Here is a 19,926-nt window from a genome sequence, read left to right as displayed (position 1 = left end):
CCTGCATTCAAGCAGCCTTACACAATTAGTCATGGCCATACAGAAAGAATTAGGGCTCATGAGACAAAACTTCAGAAACCTTTAGAGATAAAACAGCAAACAAAATGGGTCTTGGACAACGCACAGGTTTTAAGGAACCTTTAGGCACCAGGTTCCTCCAGCGGCCCTGGCTCTGGTTTTAGGCCAGAGCAGCCTAACGGCAGGGCAGGAGGGTCTGTCAAGTCTCACAGCTGAGCATCCTGGTAGTACTGCTACCTTAGGCATGAGACCAGCAACGTGGTCCCAGAGGGGTTCTGCCCCACCAATGCTGCAAAGGAAAGGGAACCACTGCCACCAAACATTTAGTGACATTTTGGAATGAAAAGGCTAGTGCAGATACCTAATGCTTCACGACTCCAGACAGCAAGTAAGTACCTAAATTCCCTGAGAGTGCATGTCCCATCATAAGCCTGGTAGCTTCTTCTATGAGCTAGCTACCTTAGGACATATCCTCTTCATTTGCTGAGGCTTGAAAAAGCCTACTCTCAGCATCCTTGGAGCTGGCTCTCAACACTGGCAGCTCCAATACACAGGAAACCAGACACAAAGCCAAGTACATGTTGTGATGCATGTGCTATAAGAAATGAATAAACTTCATTCCACAGATATTTTGAGAATGGCTCAAAAGGTCAAAAAGCATAGGCTTCTCTGATAGAAATGCCACACTGCGCTCTTACTAGTACACTGGTATTCACTCAGTGTGTTCATCTATCTTCACTTTCAACAGAAAGTAAAGTTCACAGAATCACAGAATGGTTTGGGCTAGAAGATCATCTAGTTCCAACCCCCCTGCCATAGGCAGGGATGCCACCCACTAGATCAAATTCTTAGATTTTATTCTTAAAGATGAGTGTTTTCACCAAACTGTTTCTCAGGACACCTCTGCAGTATCATTTGTTATTTTATTATTTTAACTGTGCAGTAGTTGGTTAGGAAATAATGAAAGCTGAAAGTACAGTGACACAATGTCCCATCATAACTATGAACATATGCTAATGCCAGCAAGATAAACATTGCATAGTATGTGTTGGAGAATCCTGAAGAAAATCTCAGAAAAAGCAGAATCCCTCAAAAGTCTAATCAATGGACAGTCTGCTGATCATCTATTCTTCTTTGAAAATTCTATTGACTGTGGCACTGACCATGTGAAATGGTCAATGTTGATGCAAGTTACATTAAAAAGGAAACAAAATGCAAGTATGAGGAGTGTTTAAAGACTCTGTTAGCTAGACAGATGGCCAGAGAGATACATGGGCTTAAGTTCTTCATTTGTAAATAAAACCAGTATCATAGCTTTAACTTTATGAAGATGACAGGAGCTACAGGTATTAAGATAGCAAAACAAATTGAAGCAATTTAAAGCATAAATGGAATTATTTCCAAATGAAATTTGGTCAAATATGTAAATATTGGCCTCAGTTAATCCAATCATCTCTAACTGAAAATAGTGGAATGATACTTGCAAAATACAACCATATAAAGGAATTTATACTGCACTTTCTCTTTAATTAGGCTTATGTCATCTCATCAATTTACATAGTCTTGAGGTGAAGAGGAACAGACTAAATGTAGAAACCTTTATTGTATGTAATTTCAGTCAGAATACAAATCAGCAACAAAATGAAAATGTTTATGCAATAATCTACTGAAACTTGCCAAGTACAACAATAAAAAATTCAGCAGTTCTGACCAATTGACTTGGAAGTAAAAATAATCTATGCAGGAAAGTCTCAAAATCACCCCAGGCCACTCAGCCTTCACCTCACAATTTAATAATTTCTCACTAGAGAACATTATCTAGTTGATCACAAGCATATTGTATCATTAGACACTGAAATCACTGAAGTTTGAGAGCAGTAAAGGATTCTCATTTAGTAGCTGCAAATGTCCCCTGTTAACTTACTACCACTGTAGAGCCATGTGTAGCAATCCAACAAGGAACTTCAAAATACTAGAGACAGAACAGCACCACTGTTTTATCCACCTAAGCCTTGAATACATGTCAGCCAGATATGTAAATTAATTAATTAAAAACATATATATATTAGAACAAGACATGATACTGATCAGCCTCAGCTCTTAAAAATAAAATGAAACAAAACCTGGCAACGCATCTTTGAAGGAAGTAACACTACCATAATATTTAACACACCCAGCTTCAACTTCTTTAAAGAATTATTCATTAGCATTAAAAATAAATGATTAACAACTCTCAGACAAAAGAGAGGCAAACAAATAATGAAAAGAGGCTGCTATTTACATTGTGCTTGTTGCCTTCTTAAGTATTTTAATTATAGGTGAAAGTAGATGGATGGCAACAAACAGCATCTTATCCTGTCCTCACGGTTTGACTCGTAATCTCTTTAGTAAAGATGCCTTTCCATCCACAGCCCGACAGAGATTTATGACATTGCTTCTACTTTGCACCATTGTAATCTGGCTGAATCCAAACCCCTGCCTTTTTTTTTTTTTCTTCTTACCACTCCCTCCGGATTTCTCTTCTATAGTCCTTCATGCAACAACAGTGACAACGAAAAGGAAACAGCAAACCCCTTCCTGTTACAAGGCTCTGCTGTGTATGGTCACACATTAGTGCTCCCCGAGGCGATGGTGCAGAACCTCTGCCACACTTCTGGCCATTGTGGCAACTTACCAGGAACCTGAGGGGTTAAACTCATTTGCATGTACATATAAAAATGCGCACAGATTTGACTCAAAGAATGAAAGAAAAAGAAAATTCTTATTATGGAGTGCAACTGATGTAGTATTCTGGGCTATAAAACCTCTGAGAAGGGGCAGAATGCTAAAGAGGGAGCTGGCAACGTCTAAAACCAATGTGCATGCACATTTTTGATATGGTCTGGAGTGGCTGCATATGCTGCAGGTTTGCATACAAGATATGAAATTGGTAATGGAAAAGAAATACTCTCTGCTTAGCTCCTCTCCAGCAGCAAATATTTTATGCTCAACCTGAAGAACTCAGAGCTCGCCGGAAAGCGCTAAGTAAGGCCTGCAATCCACCTTTAACCTATTTTTTCCGAATTTCACAGATAGTGAATTCACAGAACTGCTTCCGCTTGCCTGACGGTCCTCTAGCTGGCAAGGAAAGGGTGTTCCTCCCCCCGCCATTACTTCACTGAAGTATTTCACAATTTATTTCCCCTGGCTGACTCCCACCACACGGGGCCGAGGAGCTGGGCTATCTGTCAGCCCGTCACGCGTCGCGCTTGCGCTGGCACCAGCAGAGAACAGTCGCTCGGACGTGCAGTGGTGCAGGCCGCAGTGGCCCAGTGCCAATAGGCACACCTGGTCTTCAAGCCTCACCTTTCAAAAAGCATTGACATACCCAAGGAGCCTGGCTCGCACCGGTGAAACTCCGCCAACTGGCCTGCGACATGAAAAGGGACCAGCTTTCACCTGTCACATAAATCAGTACAGAACAAAGCAGAAGCCAACCAGGGAAAACTTCAAAAAGCATCACAGAGGGCAAACAGTTGCCCTACATCAGTTACATTACTGGATGAATGCATTAAAGGAAGGTTTTAATGATTCCCAAAGCAAGTACTCAACACCCTGGAAGTTCAGAGTGACAACAGCACCATGTACCTAACAAATTGTGTGGTGTTACTGATGGAAGTATCAGAATATATCCAAGGGAGACTGAACTGAAAGAGAAGTTAGTGGAGAAATAATCTCAAAGGTCCGGAAAGAGTGCTTTTTAAAAAGTAGCCTGGAAACTTAGGAAAAGGACACAGAGTAAAGCAACACCTATTTTATTTACTCTGCAGTCCTATTTAAAACCTTTTCTAATATGCCTAAGAGCATAGAGCAATTATTGATTCAAGCTAAAATACATTCTTATATGTGTGCAGCATCTACAGTGAAAGACCTGAAATGCATACTATTTCTAAACATCTCTGTTGAGTCTTACTTGGGTACAACAGAAATCATAGTTAGAAAGGTTTTTAAATCAAAATCGGCCAACTACTCAAGCTGCAGCTGCAATTATTTCAACCGATTTTTTTTTCCTATCCACCCACATATTAGAGACAAAAGCCAGAATAATGAACAGCAATGAATACGTGATCTCTCTGGTTAACAGTCTTATCCTTCATTATTCTGGTGAAACTTCCTAAGAACCAAAACAAGCATCTCAGGATATATACAATATAAAGAGAAGTGAAAGATATGAGATCTATAGCTGCTCTGTGTTAACTTTCTTAGTACTGTTAATAATACCAACTAATTCATATCTTTCTGCTCCAACGATATGATCACAATGGATATGGTTATTGTCAGAATAAATCAACATGCAAAGCAACTCTGGAAAACAAAAAGCTAGCAGACAGAAGGGAGGAAAACGGCAAGTTGGGAAGCAATGCGAAGACAACTGCATAGAGCCCCTGCTCGCCAGTGGCACAGCCAAAATGGAAATGACATGGCCAGAACTGGCGTGAAACCTCCAACTTCCGCAGTTTCAAGTCATCATTATCTCTCAAGATGGAGTGCAGAGATGGTATTTTCTGGGGAAAAGGACTTTTCCTTGGAACAAAGTGATCATGTGGGAATGATTTCATTGCAAACAGACCAGCAAGGGCTCTGTCAAGCTCATCCTAGCACTGCAAGTGGAAAGTCTTGGCCAGCGCTTTTGCTGATGCAGTCACACCACACGCAGACCTACGGCTCTAATGCCACACTGCTGAGAACACGTGTTTACCATGTGGTAAACTTCTTTATCAGTTCAGGCATATCTGCCCCACTTTGCTCTATTTAAGATTCTTTAACAAGATGAATATAATTAGACAGCTCCTCATTGCTATAAGCTGGCATGACTTTACTGAATTCCATGGCAATTTGTCAATTTAAACTAGCTGAGAATATGTATAATGTTACATCACGTAAAGTACAACAGAGGAATAACTTGGGACAAAATACAGATGGGAATATGCTGTAAGCAACCACAGCAATCACAAAATGCTCATTAATGCCAGCAATTTATGACAATTTTCTCAGAACTGATCTCAAAAGCTCTACAACTGTAACATACTCTGAAATTTGCTGGAGACATGCTTTAGAAATTGCCAAGCCACAGAAGACATGCCATTTTTTCACAGAGCCCTTCTTTGATAGTTAGTCAAAGAACTGACCCACTGCTCTTGCCTGATGATGCCATTATTAACAGAGGATGTGGGGAAAGACTTAGTAGCCAGGGTAAAAGCTTTTCTTGACCCTAAATGATGATCAGTTTATGTCCTCCACAAGTAAAATTGATAGCCTTTGAAATGTTTATCCTTACTCAAGTAGCTGCAATTCCTGCTCACTTCACAGACAACAAATGCCTAGTCTTTACTAGCACACTAGGAGGCCAGTACCTTCTGCACATCCATGTCTGATTTGAAGCGAGGCAGTGCTATATGTAAAAGGTATTTACACTTCATATCTGTTGATAACACTCCATATATATGTGAGTTTGTTGTCCTTGACAAAGGTCAGGTTTTAGATGAACTACAGGATGAATATAATTCTTTATGCCTTAAATAAATGGTAATACCTTTATGAAGCAGTATTTTAACTATCTATTTATTGTCGTTTAAACACCGAAACAATATAACAAGAGGAATGACGTAAAACAAATAAAAGTTTATCAGTATAATATAAATTCAGGTACAGAAATAGCCTTAAGTCTTCTATTCATCTACTCCCTATAGTGTTGTACATAGGGAGGATGTACTTCTTTTGATTCACTATTCTAGTTAAACCCAAAATAAATATATGAATTGGTACAAAGAGCAAGAATACTAAACACAAACATTCAAAGAAACAAACAAAATGTAATATCCAAAACATGGAATTGTAGATGTCCTTTCAGATACAGATTAGCTAGTAAAATACCTTAACAAGAACTAAGCTCGTGGCTGCTAATCCCATGTAATTTTATTTCAGTAACAAAGGCAGGGCACATTTAACGAAGGCTGAACTTTGCTGTGAAAGTTCCTTCAATAGCTAAATTTAGCATGGGGAACATTTAGGAAGCACAACTATATGCCCAATGTTCTGCTGCTCTCATGTTATACAGTTACTTGTAAATAAAAGTTAAATAATAATAAAAAATTTTAAAAAGCAAGTGCACACAAGCCAGCTAAAGGCAAGAGACTGCATCTTTTGTAAGCTAATGATGGTGACTCTTCACTTCATACTCTAGAGACCAACACTAAACTACTTTAAAAATTCTATTGGCCTGAGTTAACAAAACTAGTACACGTCCAAGGAGATTCTCACAGAGGGTTACATTGCCCCTGTTGCCACCTAAATATGATGAGTTTCAGTCTACTCATCATCCACTGATAAAACATGAGTCCTTTTTCAACATTCAAGCCTACAAAATCTTAATGAAATTTTACACCAAGCTTAACAAGCCTTGCTGTATAGGACAGTTAAATCTTCATAGGAAAATAATTCTCTAACTTTACAACTTCTTAAAAGACAAGAATTAGTAAGCTCAGTTTTCAGTTGGAACTTCATTAGAACTACGGCAAAGTACAAAGATTTGATGTAATGTTCATAGAACCATATTCAACCTGTAGAAAACATTAATTTTTGTAACTATCTATCCATACAGTAAGACTACTGATAGTAACCATAACTGCTATAAAGCATTAACTGAATGTGTGTTTTCCAGAAGTTTTTAACACTTGCAGGTTGTCTTTTTTTTTTGTCTGAAGTATGGTAAAACTTTTTTTTTTTTTTAATGTTTCCACTGTTTTGAACAAATATATAGTGAAATGACCAGTTTTCACACTTGTAATTTCGCACATTTTTAATGTAGACTAAGTTAATACAATCACAGAACAGTTCTCTTTAAGAAATCAGCAACTGTTTCAACTAATGGTTATGTGTACAAAAAGCTCTGAAAACATTTTGGGATTCGGTTTAAGATCTAATAATCATTCTGAATGAGTGACAGGTAAAGAGTTTTTCATGTGGCCTAGCTAATTACATTCTTGAGGATGGACTGTGACAACCTGGTTTTCAGATGCTAAAGCTGAAAAGGATACAGAACAGCATAGTTTTGACAACTGGCCTTCTATCTTTGCATTTTGCCATGCAAGTGGCTTGACAAGAATGTATGAAAGAAAGCTTTGTTTCCTTGGATAAACTGCAACTCTCCCACCATCCAGGAAGGTATTCAAATATGAGAGAGAACACCTGCAAGGATATCAGTGTTAAAACAGAACTCTGATCTTTCTGACACCCCAGTTGAAAAGTCACCTGGACTCCTGCTCACTAGGCGTATCATCAAGAACAAATAAATAATTTGGCAGTATCGCTGTGGACCCAAGTGAGCCCCATCACATGAGAGGAATTACTCTGGATTTACCCTGTTGTAATAGAGATCAAGCAGTTGACCAAGTACATTTGAGACAAGGAAGTGCTTCCTGGTCTTAACACCTGTATGAACCACAGGTCCTACTCCGACAGAAGAGCATCCTAATTATTTTCCTATCTTTCATAATGATATGATTATTATTGGGTGAGAATTCACATTAAAAATGAATTTTTAAACATTAAGAAAAAAGAATGAATAAGAATGAGCAAAACTACAAAACAAATAAACAAAATAACAACCCTAAAATAAAGCATTCTATCATCTGTAGAAAAGCTAATGACCTGGAATACCATGTCTAACCCATGGGCTATTTTTCCTACTTGAGAGAAAATGCTGTTACAAACACCTTATTGGGTAGAAACCACGCAGTTGAGCAGTGCAAAATTATCCTGCCTTCTAGCTTTGCTCTTGAAATATGAAAAATTCTTACCTAGAAACATAAAGTGGAACATTCATTTAAAGCAACAAGATTTCAAGATGGCAACATGTAATACAGGAGAAAAATGCAGAATGCTACACAGTTTGAAAGGAACTTATTTGTCAACTATATACTTCTTTTTACAGATGGTGTATCACCATTTTTTTGCACTCCTTTTTGGCAAACAGTACATTTCATTACACAGGAGGCATGCTGTTTCTTCTTTTATTTCTGATCACTGCCTTGGGGCTGGAAGAAGACATCTAGAGGGCTTGCTTGTTTCCCTGAGCTTCCTCTTTGCCCTCAATTCTTTGCTCCAGATGGGCTCCTGCTAAGCACTACACGAGTCTCCCTGGAAAGAACTCCATCAAAGGGATTCAGCTCAGTACTGATTGCTAGGATGGGCTGTGGTCTTCTACAACAGCCAAGAAAAGCCAAAGCCTTTCTGCAGGGCTCACAACAGTACTCTGCCTTCATGGAAAGATGCTCAGGCCGCAGCCTCCACCCATGATTGTTTCCTCCTTGAGAACTAACCCTATGTGAGTATGTACAAGACTGTGACTTACTCCCACTGGATTAGACAATGCCAAAAGCATTTATGATGTTGTTTAACCCCTGTAGTATGGGAACACAGTGTCTGATATGAAGCTCCCTCGATATAATGCGTCCTCCCAGGAGAAGCCTGACTCATAAAAGCAACAATTGTTCCCAGTCCTGATGCAAGGCTCTTTCCTGCTCTTCCTCCCATAGAAATAGGCTGGACGCAATCTGGCATTTAGATCTGGAGCACGCAAAAGGCTCTGTCAGGGGTAGGCATGGGAAGGAGATGTATTTCTGTACCTTGTTTAGTCCCTCTTCTTTCAGTGAGACTTTTCTAGCTTCTGCTGCACAGAATAGCAGGCTTATCTTTATGAGTCAATTTTACTCTGTTAAAAGGAGCTCCTTTTCCTCAGATGAGGCAAGTTAAAATGAAACATCCGTAAAATTTTTCAACCTCCTGTATCAAGGAGGACATTAATTCTTAAAAGCTGTACTCATAAGTGTGATTTATTTAATGCCAAGGTGGAGCTGCATATTGGACATTTTCTAGATTTATTCACATTTCATCCCGTTTTTAGCTGTAACTAAACTAACTGTTTTATCTGTAACTAAACTAAACTCTCCCAGCAGTTTAAAATTTGCTTTCCCTCCAGCTGCTCAAGCTTATTAAAGTAGGTGTTTTGGCTCAGAGTGATTTGACTCTGACTCAAATAAGAATTCACACTCTGCACAGTAAGTAGTCCATGGAAGAAAGATGCCAACAGGTATCTTCAGCTCGTTATTTATGAGTGATGAAAAATATGGGTAATTATTAGGGACTAGCATGAAAAATCAGAAATGGCATTGGTCCCAATACAGACAAAAGTGATCTAAATTTATTTTGTCACAGTGAACTCCACTTTTAAAATTATTTGTCCTATCACATTAAGACTAACAATGACAGCCTACAGGTTTATTTTTAGGTACTTAATATGTTAAAATATGTGATGAAAGCAGAGAAAGAAGAAGTTACTGAAAATGTTTTCTGTAGAAACCTTCAAGCACTTTTCCCAGCTCTGTGCTACTGAAACACTGAAACACCAGTGCATACAAATACACCTGCATAAAGAACCCAAAGCTTTTGAAAAGTGCCACACAGTGCATGGTAATACTGAGACCACTATGTAGTGTGGGAGTTCAGCACTCCTGAAAATTAGGCCATTTACATGCCTGAAAACACATTTTTTCTGACAAAAAAATAGATATTGATGATTTGAATGTATTGTTCTTAGTATCAGTACAGCATGTAGCAGAGAGAGGGTAGCCCTTCACTTCAACAGACTAGTCTGAGATCTCCACGGGACCACAATCCCTGAAGAATGTCATTTTTACCAGACGCAGGGATGGTTCACTTCAGAGGCTACTGATTTTTTAACAGCAAGGCAAGAAAAATCTGTCAGAAACAAGATCAACAAACAAAGACAAGCTCAATGAGACCATGAGTAGAATGGATTTGATTTTGCTTTTCACAAACCCTTAACAATGCATTTAATCATATTTTTTTTTACTACAGCGTTCTACTAGATATCTTTTTAGGATGAATCATTTGTTAAGTTACACCTACTGAATCTCTTGTAGTATTATCTATCAAAAAGCTATCTATAGGAATATATGGCTAAGTTTCATGTATGTACTACACAGCCAATATTAGAAGACTGTATAGTATCAGAATAGGTTGTTTAACTGGAATTCATAGAGTGGCTTGTCTTAAAGAGAGATTTTAAAACCGAAACTTAATTAATACTTGACACAAAAGTGTTTTTTAAAAGTACCCATGGCAGTCTTCAACATTACTGCATCCATCCCTGGAGGTCTTTAAAAAACGTTTAGATTTAGACCTTAGTGATATGGTTTAGTGGAGGACTTGTTAGTGTTGGGTCAGAGGTTGGACTCAGTGATCTTGGAGGTCTCTTCCAACCCAGATGATTCTGTGATACAGAATCCCTAAGGAAGAAATGAAAATCTCAATGCATGCCATGTTATATCTAAACTAGATTTCCATCTCATATCACAGATTTATCTCCCAGGAAATGGTGCAGTCCTAACCAAGATGTTAAGTCACATTTGATAAGAAAGTTCAAATTGAAAGACGGTGTACAATATTCCATCTATTTTGAAACAGTAATAAACAGAATTAAGTACAAGGTGCGTATCTACTTTTCATATCCATCTTACTATAGTAGGGACAGATTTTAGGAATACAGTTGCATATTTAATAACCTGAACACAAAGTTAAGTGCAGTCATCAGCAACAGAAGATGAACCGTACTTGCATCAGCCTTTGCATCAGCCCTTCCTAAGGCCTCTATAAAAATGATTCCACCTAAACTAAAACCATTCAGAGCAATGGATTCCATCAAAACCATTTCCTTGTCTTAAGTCATACTTCCAGCAACACTTGCATCTGATGCAAGCCACCACAGCTTCTAAAAGGAACATTCCAACAGCTTCTTCCCTGCCATTACATAGCTCCCTTCCTACTTTATTCACTTTTTTTTTTTTGTCTTGACTTTCAGCATTACCAGAGTGACATCAGAATTTCAGAACTATTCAACAAATGGAAAGTCTGATGTAGACAGAATTTCATTAAACTCAAGTAAGTAACACTAGAGTATGAACCTAAAAACTCAAAGGGCATGCCACTAAAGGGGAAAAAACAATCATATTAATCTATTTATCAACGAGTGGTTCAAACACGTAGTGGACATATAATGTGCCACAACTTCAGATACATGGGTTTTGTCTCTAGCCATAGATAGCCACAAATATTTCACTGCTATATTGAGGTGGGAGTTAACTCATCAGTTTACATCACAATCTCTGATGTTGCAGTATTAAGCATTATGTGTACACCCTCGAACAGAAAACAAAAAGACAAATATTCAAAATCAAAACAATGCAAGCTAACAATTTGTTGTTGTTTTAAGTAAAAATAAACAATTATCTTAGACCAACATTTAACTCCCCTTGCATCTGCAGAACTGCCATTAGTATGATCATCCTGCTTATGTAGAGAAAGCAGACAACAAGAACCCACTGTGCAAATGAGAGATGTGAACTAATTAGCTTTTGTGTTTAGTTCTTATGTGTGTTATTTAGTTTCTTAACAACATGCTGCAGTATAAGACCTGTTCTCATGCGAAGCTTACTGTCACTGTCCCTCACTGCCAATGATAGTTAAGTACATATTTGAATAAAGAGATATTTCAAGACTGATATGATGTCCTTGGTTAGCCTCAAAAAAAAAAAAAAAAGTGGAGGTGAGAAAACACTAAGAAAATGAAACATCTTTTCTTCAGCACAACCGAGCACTGCTTTTATGTAAACCATGTCAAATGACACATAAAGTGAAAACAACTTCAGGGCATCATGCATTTTTATTTCAAAGATGACAGACCACAATTCTGTTCAGTCTGCAGGGTTTCTGAAGAAGCAGTGTTTCATTCAGGGGCAGATAATAGGACAAAGGAAATGAGAGATTCTTTAAAAAAAAAAAAACACCTCAACGTATTCACACTTTAATATCCTTTTTAGATCCTGCGGTAAAAATCATAAGGAATCCAGCCATTTCTGATATTCTGCCAGCTGTAGTTAAAGAAAAGTAAATCTTGCACAGTCACAGCACCCAAATGAACACCTCACTTTATACGGTATCTATCCCTTTCTGACAGTGAAATTAAAAATAATCAAATTGATAACAATTTGCTTCATGTTTACTGCCCATATTACGTACAAAGACATGCTTCACTAAAAATTACTAACTACAATCTCCCCAAATTAGGAAGCATCTCCACAGTGTGCAACATCTCTAATAATTTGGAAGTGTGAGCACAGTGCATTAAAAAAAAAAAATATGTCTGAACATGAAGTACTGTCCAAAAAAAATTAATCAAACTACACAGGTAAGAGATTATTCATGACAATTCATGCAATAAAAATATGTTTGCACTTACAGATATTCTTTCCTCCTAACTTTTCAAGAAAAATCCTGCAGATGTACGATCGACTTCCTTTAGGTGTACTTATGCCAATGCAGTGATCATTTACACATATGTTATTTACACAATATATAGTAGCTTAATACGATCTAAAGGTCAAATGCTGGAACGAGTCTATATAATGAATAAAATAATAGTTCTCAGTTTGTTTCCCTGGAACCTCTATTCTTGAACAAAAGCTAAGTCATGCCCTCAACATTTGGTTCAGGACTGTCCTGTGGGAATACAAATTAACTCTACTGAAGCTACAATGAATATGCTCTGGATCAGGTCTATCTACCTGGTGTGACCTGCAAGGTGGTTATGTACTCAGTGTTTGAACAGAACTAACCCAGGAGGGGTCCATGCAATCAATATGAGCAACAGGGAAAATCAGGTAAAGGCAGAGAAGCTGGGCCCAGAAAGAAAAATCTCACAGGTATAAACTTTACAGTTTAATGAACACAGAAATCCTTCGTCCTTCATATACTGAAACAATACTGGTGCATTGACTTCCATAGGCTTACACTAATTTACCAAGAATCTGGCTCTGAGTATGTTAAGACCACAGACAACTGGACTTAATGTGTACTTGAGGTAGCTACAGGATGAAGATGAAAACCCTTAGCGATATCGAACTTGGCACTGTTGCAACCTACCTATATGCAGAGTAAAGCCAAGAATTCTTCTCAAACAGAAAACACATCGGCTTTTTGGGGGGGTTCTGCTCTGGTATCTAAGCACTATGGATAAAAAAAAGCCACAGCACACACTGACCTAAGGAACATCCAGAGGAAACGAAGCATGGAAAGGACTTAGTTCAAAGCAAAACAAGAGAGTGCTAAAATACTGTAATCTACCTTAGACACCATTCTTACTCGTATAAATCTCTCTCTCAGTTTGCAAACCCAGTATATACCCTTTGCCAACCACTTGAAAACCCGTGTTTTTGTCATTTTGCAGAACAAAGTCATCAGACTAAATATCTGAAGCAACAGGACTAGACCTATCAGCTGATCCCCAGTCTGTGGTCACAAGCTAATAGAGGTTTTGTCACTTAGGGACAATTCTGGAATGCAACGCTTCATAAACAGCATCACTGCTCAAAAGTCCAGGGCTACAGCAATGTCAGTAGGAAAAAAGTCATGGACAAATGCATGAAAAAAGATCCTTAAATAGCCTTGTGCCCTCCTAATGGGATACCATGGGTAAGTCACCACCGCGGACCCTCCCTGAGTCCTTGCTGGAGTCCTGAATAACACAAAAGTACAGGGTAGCTGGTGTTTGGCCAGCACCTCCTCTAAGACGAAACCACTAACTCATCTTTGATGTGAGAAATAAAAGCTTGGCCTTTGATGGTCAAAGCTTGGAGCTTTCATTTTTATGTACTTCACAACCTGGCCACTCAGTATGCCACTGTACGCTAAGAAGATTATAAAACACCTTTCCAAATAAACATAAAAAGGAGCAGAGAACCTGAAACCTGTAGCCCAAAGGATGCTTTTTAAAATGTCCTTAAAATGTCCAAAGGAAAGTGAAACTTGGGTATTCTTTATGTAACAACCCACTTTCACCAATTTCTGTAAGCATAACTTCTGAATTTTCAAGATCTTGTGACTAGTTTCCAATCAACAATTTCCTAAGCAACTGTTGACCCCAGTTAAAATTCAAGGCTGCGGGATGCACAGCCATCTTCCATCTCTTGTTGGAGAAGTGACAACATTTTGTTCCAGCATTTATAAACCAGTTTGTTTTCCATCACCTATGCCCTTAGGCTTTTTACGTTATTCAGCTTGGAAAAGAGAAACAATAGACAGGTTTCACTTCCTGGTTGCTTGCTGCAATATTTGGTTTAGAGATCAGTGCTAAGTAACTTTCAAATTCAATCGTTTTAACTAAACAATAATACTTTCTGTAAGATAATTTTTATTGTACCAAGACTTTCAAAACTACCTTTTAAAACAAGACCAAAACAAACGTATACTAAAACCCTAAATAAAAGAGTATGCTTCGAGCAACCCAGAAACACATCTGATCTTCAGCTACTAGTGGAACTAATCTACTGCACTGAACACGGCCTAAGTTGTCCTTCCTTCAGTGGGGAAGGGCAGGATCCTGAGTGGGGAACACATTTTCCTGAGCAGCCTACCAGCCTGGAGCCCATCTGGGATCCTGACCCTGCAGCCAGGGCCCGATGCACACAGCGAGCAGAACCGATGGTGCAGGAATGCTGCCTGCACCAAAGGGCTCGCTTGCAAAGAGCAGACTCCAGAGCACAGTACTTAAACCTGGCACACCCTGGGAAGGAAAAACAATCACCAAACTCGGAAAATTAAAAAGGAAATAATAAAACCAAGACATCTTGCCAAATCTGATAAAATTCAGCTAAAAGATAACATGACGACCTGGCATGTACTATAATTACCCTATCAAGTACAAGGTAACTAAGGTCTAGGGAGACAAAAATGACGTGTTCAACTTACATGGGCTTTTGACTGTTCATCTGATATTTCCTTTTGAAAACAGATGAACACAATAAATGGTGACAGATTCAAATAAATTTATACATGCACAATCAGGTTTATAACCAAAACCTCATATCCATTTAGAAATGATATTTAAGCCACCATTCACTTAAGACAATTTTATAACCTTATAAGCTATACTGACATTTCATTTAGCATCTCAGTAGTTTAATTTGGTCAATTGCAGACAGTCTTGCATCTGTCAAGGGACTAAACATGGCTCTCAAATGACAGAGAATACGGTGCCAATTGAAATTTGGTCTATTTTTTAATAAAATCATACCTTTTTCATATGTTTTTTTAGGATGCATTAACTTTGTATCAAATACACTGATGCCTTTGCTGCACTTCAGTTAAGCTTACGAATGGCAGAAATTCTAGGGACGGGAACAAAAAGCCTGAAGCAGCGGAGGAGCGCCAGGGAGCAGCACCCAGGAGAAGGAGCCTCCGACAGCTGGGATCACCTTTCTGATCACCTCCCTCCGCGCTTCCTGCTCTGTTCACGTTTGTGAGAAGGCAAATGATTTACAGATAGATCCTCCTCACAATAGGAAGGGAAAAAAAGCCTGCCAGGGCAGCGGAGCAAGGGAGCTCCCTGAGAGCAGGAAAAGAAGGGTGTCGCGACTGTGGAAAGGAGTACCTTTTGGAGCCTCCAGTGTAGGTGAAGGTAAAGGTGGAGTCTGAGTACCTGAAATCTGAAACACAAAGCGCTGCGTTATGACAACTTGGCATCCCGCTCGCCCCTCATTTCGGCCGAAATCGCCGCGGTTTCGCAGCCCGGCGCTCTGATACCGACGCGGGGAGCTGGGAACGGGGTTGGGGGGTGGATTCCTGCGGGCACCGGGGGGAAATGCACCAAGTCCCCCGGCCCCCTGCAACAAGTGCCCGGTGCTATGGCAACAACGGCGAGGAATTTCCACCGCCGGCATCGGCAACAGGCAGCCGCCCGCCGTGCCCGAGCCCCCGCCGCCGGGCACCGGCGGGGACCCGCCGTGCCCCCGGCCCTGCAGGCGGGTTTGGGGGGGACACGGGGCTTCGGCCACCCCCTGCGACCACCCCCCACTTAAAAAAATAATAATCGGTGAAACATCCACGGAGGGAAAGCACGGGGGCTCCGCGCCAGGCGGTGGGAGAGGGGGGGCACGGCCGCACGCACACGCTCCCCGGCTCGGGATGCCCCCCCTTTCCCAGCCGGCTCCTGGCCTCCTCTGCCCTCACATGCCCTCGGAAGGAGAGGAGGAGGAGGAGGAGGAGGAAGGGGGCTCCGCGGCGGCCCCGCTGGGGGGAACGGCAGCGAAGGGCACCGGGCTCCGCGGCAGGCTCCCCGCCGCCGACCTGGCTGGCGCCCGGGTGGGGGGAACTCACCTGCAAACAGGCAGTCCTTCTCCGCCTTGCACTTTTGGATCACAACGTCAATATCCTTCTGAATCCGCTCTTGCCTTGAACACATCCCCATGAAATAGATCCCGGGGGAAAGGAAAAAAAAAAAAAAAAAAAAGAGAGAAGGGGAAAAAAAAAAAAAAAAAAAAAAGCAGCTTTTATTTCCAGCCCCCTCTGCCCCCCCGCGCTGCCAGGTTTAATAATTCAGCCCCGAAAGATGGGCCCCGGGGCTGGCGAGCAGAAGCCGCCCCGCGGGGGCCCCGGAGGGATCCGCTCGGCCGGCTGGAGGACGGCGGCGGCGGGCGGGAGCCGATGTTGCATGCCCAGATGTGCCCGCCCAGATGTGCCGCCGCTGCCGCCGGCTGCCAATTTCCTCCTTCCCTGACAATAGATCCAGCGGAGGGTGGCGGCGGCGACACGGGATCCCCCCACCCCCCACGCCCTCGTTGTTTTTTTTTTGTTTTTTTTTTTTTTTTCTTTCGGGGGGGGGTGGTTTGGGTTTTCTTTTTTTTTTTTTTTTTTCTTTCCTTGTGGTAGCTGCTTTTCGGATAAAAAAAAAAAAAAGAAAAAAAAAGAAAAAAGAGGGGGATTGGGGATTCGGGGGTATTTGGGGAGGGGGGAGCGCCGCCAAGGCTCACATCCCTGCCTCTCCCGCACCCGGTCCCTGGCGGCGCGGCGGGGCTGGCGCTGCGGCGGCCGTGCCGCTCCGCAGAGCCTCCCCTCGCTCCCGGCCCGGCACGTACGGGCCCCGCCGGCTCCCCCGGCGGAGGCGGCGCGGGGGAAGGAAGGGGCGGGTGCGGCGGGGCCGCCCCGGGGCTCCATGGAGCCGTCGGCCGCCAGCTCTCGCTTCCTCACCCGGCCCCGGCCCCGGCGGGGCGGCTGGCAGGCCGGGCGGTGCCGGGGTAGCGGGGCCTGCTCGCCCGCCGTGCCAGGGGACGGGGGGAGGCTCCCCCCGGCCCTCCCCGGGCGGCGGGAGGTGGAGGCCGGGCCCCGCTGCCATGGAAGGAGCGGGAAGGGAGCGACCGCGTGTCGCACCCGGTGCCGGGCACCGTGACCCGAAACCCCCCCTCCGGTCTCCTGTCATCTCTCGCCTCACGGGCCCCAGGGCCCCAGGGGTGTGGGGGAAGCGCCCAGCCGCCCGCCCCGGGGCCGCACAGGTGGCAGCAGGCATACAGACAGTCGGAGGGGATGGGCAGCTGTGCAAAACCCAGCCTTCCTCACCGGCCAAAGTGCAGGCTCAGTCCTACCCATAAACGGGTGTGAAGGCAATGGAGACAGATTGGATGACAAAGCTCAAAATAGTATTCATAAAATCCAATTTCTGTGTATTCACCTACCTCTCAACCGCACCCATCAATTGTCCATTACTGAGCACAGTTGTTCTAGCGGTGTCTTCATTAGGGGAGTTTGTATTAATCAGGTATTGTTGATTTCAAGGACAGGAGGCAAACACAATCATTATTTGGTTATTCATTCTTAGGTGGAAATGGCTAAAAAGAGAAAAAAATGAATCCATATTCGTTCCTATCTGGACAAGATTTCTTGCCTAATGGAGGAAGTGGAAGGGAAATTGTAATAAAAACCAGGTAGTGTTTAAAGAAAACAAAAATTGATCATGTTATGTAACTCTCCACCTCTAAGAAAATAATTTATCTTTGAAAGGAGATTTCCAGACTACTTTTCAATGCTGTTCAGTAAATTCTCTTTTACTGCAGCATGACTTTTCCAAGGTAGGATATAGAAATTGTCTCTTGTAATACACTAAGGCATTGCCATTCTGTAAAGTTAAGCCAGCATGGTCAATGAGCAATGCTTTTATAGAGTTTTTCTTGGATATTGCAGTTACAGCTTTTTGCTTTTACCTGCTTGCTATGGGTGCTCATTCTGTTTTCGATGGTAAGGTAGCATCAGCAGCCGTCTTTGCTGCCTTCTACTTCATCATAATTGGATGATGTAATCAGAACTTGATTATTCTGGTGGGTTTTTGGTCCCAAGCCTTGTAGAAGAAGGTCTATGTTAAGATAGAGATATTAAAGATATTTACCGGGAATTTATACTGGCAGTTTGTCTTACAGCTGATTCTGACCACAGGGTTATTCTCAGTGTCATGTCAATTAACACAATTCCTGACTGCCTTTTTAAGTGTCAGACTTCCCATAGACTCAGTAACAGTGAATTAAAAAGCCATCCACAAAGAAACACTCCAGTCTTGAGGAAAACTAATATGGTTGTTGGCTGGTTTCACAGCATCAGCTGAATAGAATGAGAAGTATAGAAATATGGCAGGTTAAGCATTTATTATTATTTGTTGTGAGCGGCTTTTAAATTTCTAGATTCTTGGCCACTTTGGCCTTTGATTTATCTGATGACTCCAGTACTGTTGTATGGTGTCTTTTAGAGAAGAGAAGCTAGATATATAGTGAGATCATTCTATGGATTAAAAAAAAAAAAAAAAAAAAAAAAAACAGGTTGGAAAATCTAGGTGAATCTTTACAGTTAAAATTGATCCATATATATACATATATGGATATATGGATATATACATGTATGTATATAGATAAAACAGATTGCCCGGAGAAGCTGTGGATGCCCCATTCCTGGAAATGTTCAGGGCCAGGCTGGATGGGGCTTTGGACAACCTCTGTGGTGGGAGGTGTCCCTGCCCATAGCTGGGGGGGTCAGAACCTGATGGTCTTTAAGGTCCCTTCCAACCCAAACCATTCTGTGACTGTATGTATGATTCTTAAATTTGTAAAGGTTGACAAGCTGCTGACATCCATGTAACCTAAACTGTACTGCAATCATGTCTGTATGTGTGCTGTAATCCCTATAATGATGTAGATTATACCACTCCCTTGAAGAAACTTTCCAACAAGTTTTACAAGTAATTTCGTGAACGATAGGACAGCTGATCATGGAAATAATGATTTTGGCTTACGGGAATTTGATGTATGTCTAATTGCTTTTTCAAGACTCAAAAACCAGTTCTTGTCATTGTCAGGTACAACTTAAGTTCATCTCAGCTCAGTAGGTTTTACAGAACTGATTACCTCAATTAAATAAAATAAATGTAAATTTTATATTTGTATTCCCAGGAACTTAACCTGATAATATTTATAGTGGTGTAAAATGGGAAAAAAGAAATTGAAATCTGAGGATTTACAGGACTGGAATGTCTATGAGAAGATTGTTTCAAAATATAATGGGAAAAATACAGGGAGATAGAAACCAAATAATGAATACGTTGAAATAATGTGTGAGCACTGACTGACAAAGTTATTGAGGAAATGCACAGTTCGGCCAATTTCAGCTCATTGATGGGTTCTGTCTGCTTTAGACTAAGCAGATTTTTTTTCAGTTTATGTGGGGAAAAAACACACCTTTCCATCCATTAGTAAAATTGTTAGAAATCTACCAGTTAGCATTAAAGCACACTTTTCTGTCACGAAGTATTTTCTTTCTTTATTTGTTTTCTAAAAATGTTCCTCTTACATTTAAACGTATATTTTAAGTCTTAAGAACAATGAAGATATGAAGATTTGCCATTGTATGCAATATGGCGACCTGCATTCAGCATGGATGCTGTCTTTGTAATATGGAAGAGAGTTCAAAAGGGCAGGG

General features: G+C 41.1%; 1 protein-coding gene across 2 annotated transcripts in view; it reads right to left on the bottom strand.

Moving 5' to 3' along the window:
- The window catches only part of PARP8 (poly(ADP-ribose) polymerase family member 8), a 110,364-nt gene extending 93,870 nt beyond the window's left edge, over positions 1-16,494 (bottom strand). For both annotated transcript variants that reach the window (XM_084305188.1, XM_084305189.1), the window contains exons 1-2: positions 16,291-16,494; positions 15,566-15,620 (exon numbers count right to left, since the gene is read on the bottom strand). In XM_084305188.1, the coding sequence (XP_084161314.1) occupies positions 15,566-15,620; positions 16,291-16,381 (146 nt within the window). In that variant the 5' untranslated portion in view covers positions 16,382-16,494. The remainder of the gene's footprint in view (positions 1-15,565; positions 15,621-16,290) is intronic.
- Between the last annotated feature and the right edge of the window lie 3,432 nt (positions 16,495-19,926).

The sequence above is a fragment of the Netta rufina genome (assembly GCF_964035555.1).
Source record: "Netta rufina genome assembly, chromosome: Z".
Classification (NCBI taxonomy): Eukaryota; Metazoa; Chordata; class Aves; order Anseriformes; family Anatidae; genus Netta; species Netta rufina.
The sequence above is the reverse complement of the archived record's forward strand: the minus strand, read 5'-3'. Positions and strand labels throughout refer to the sequence as shown.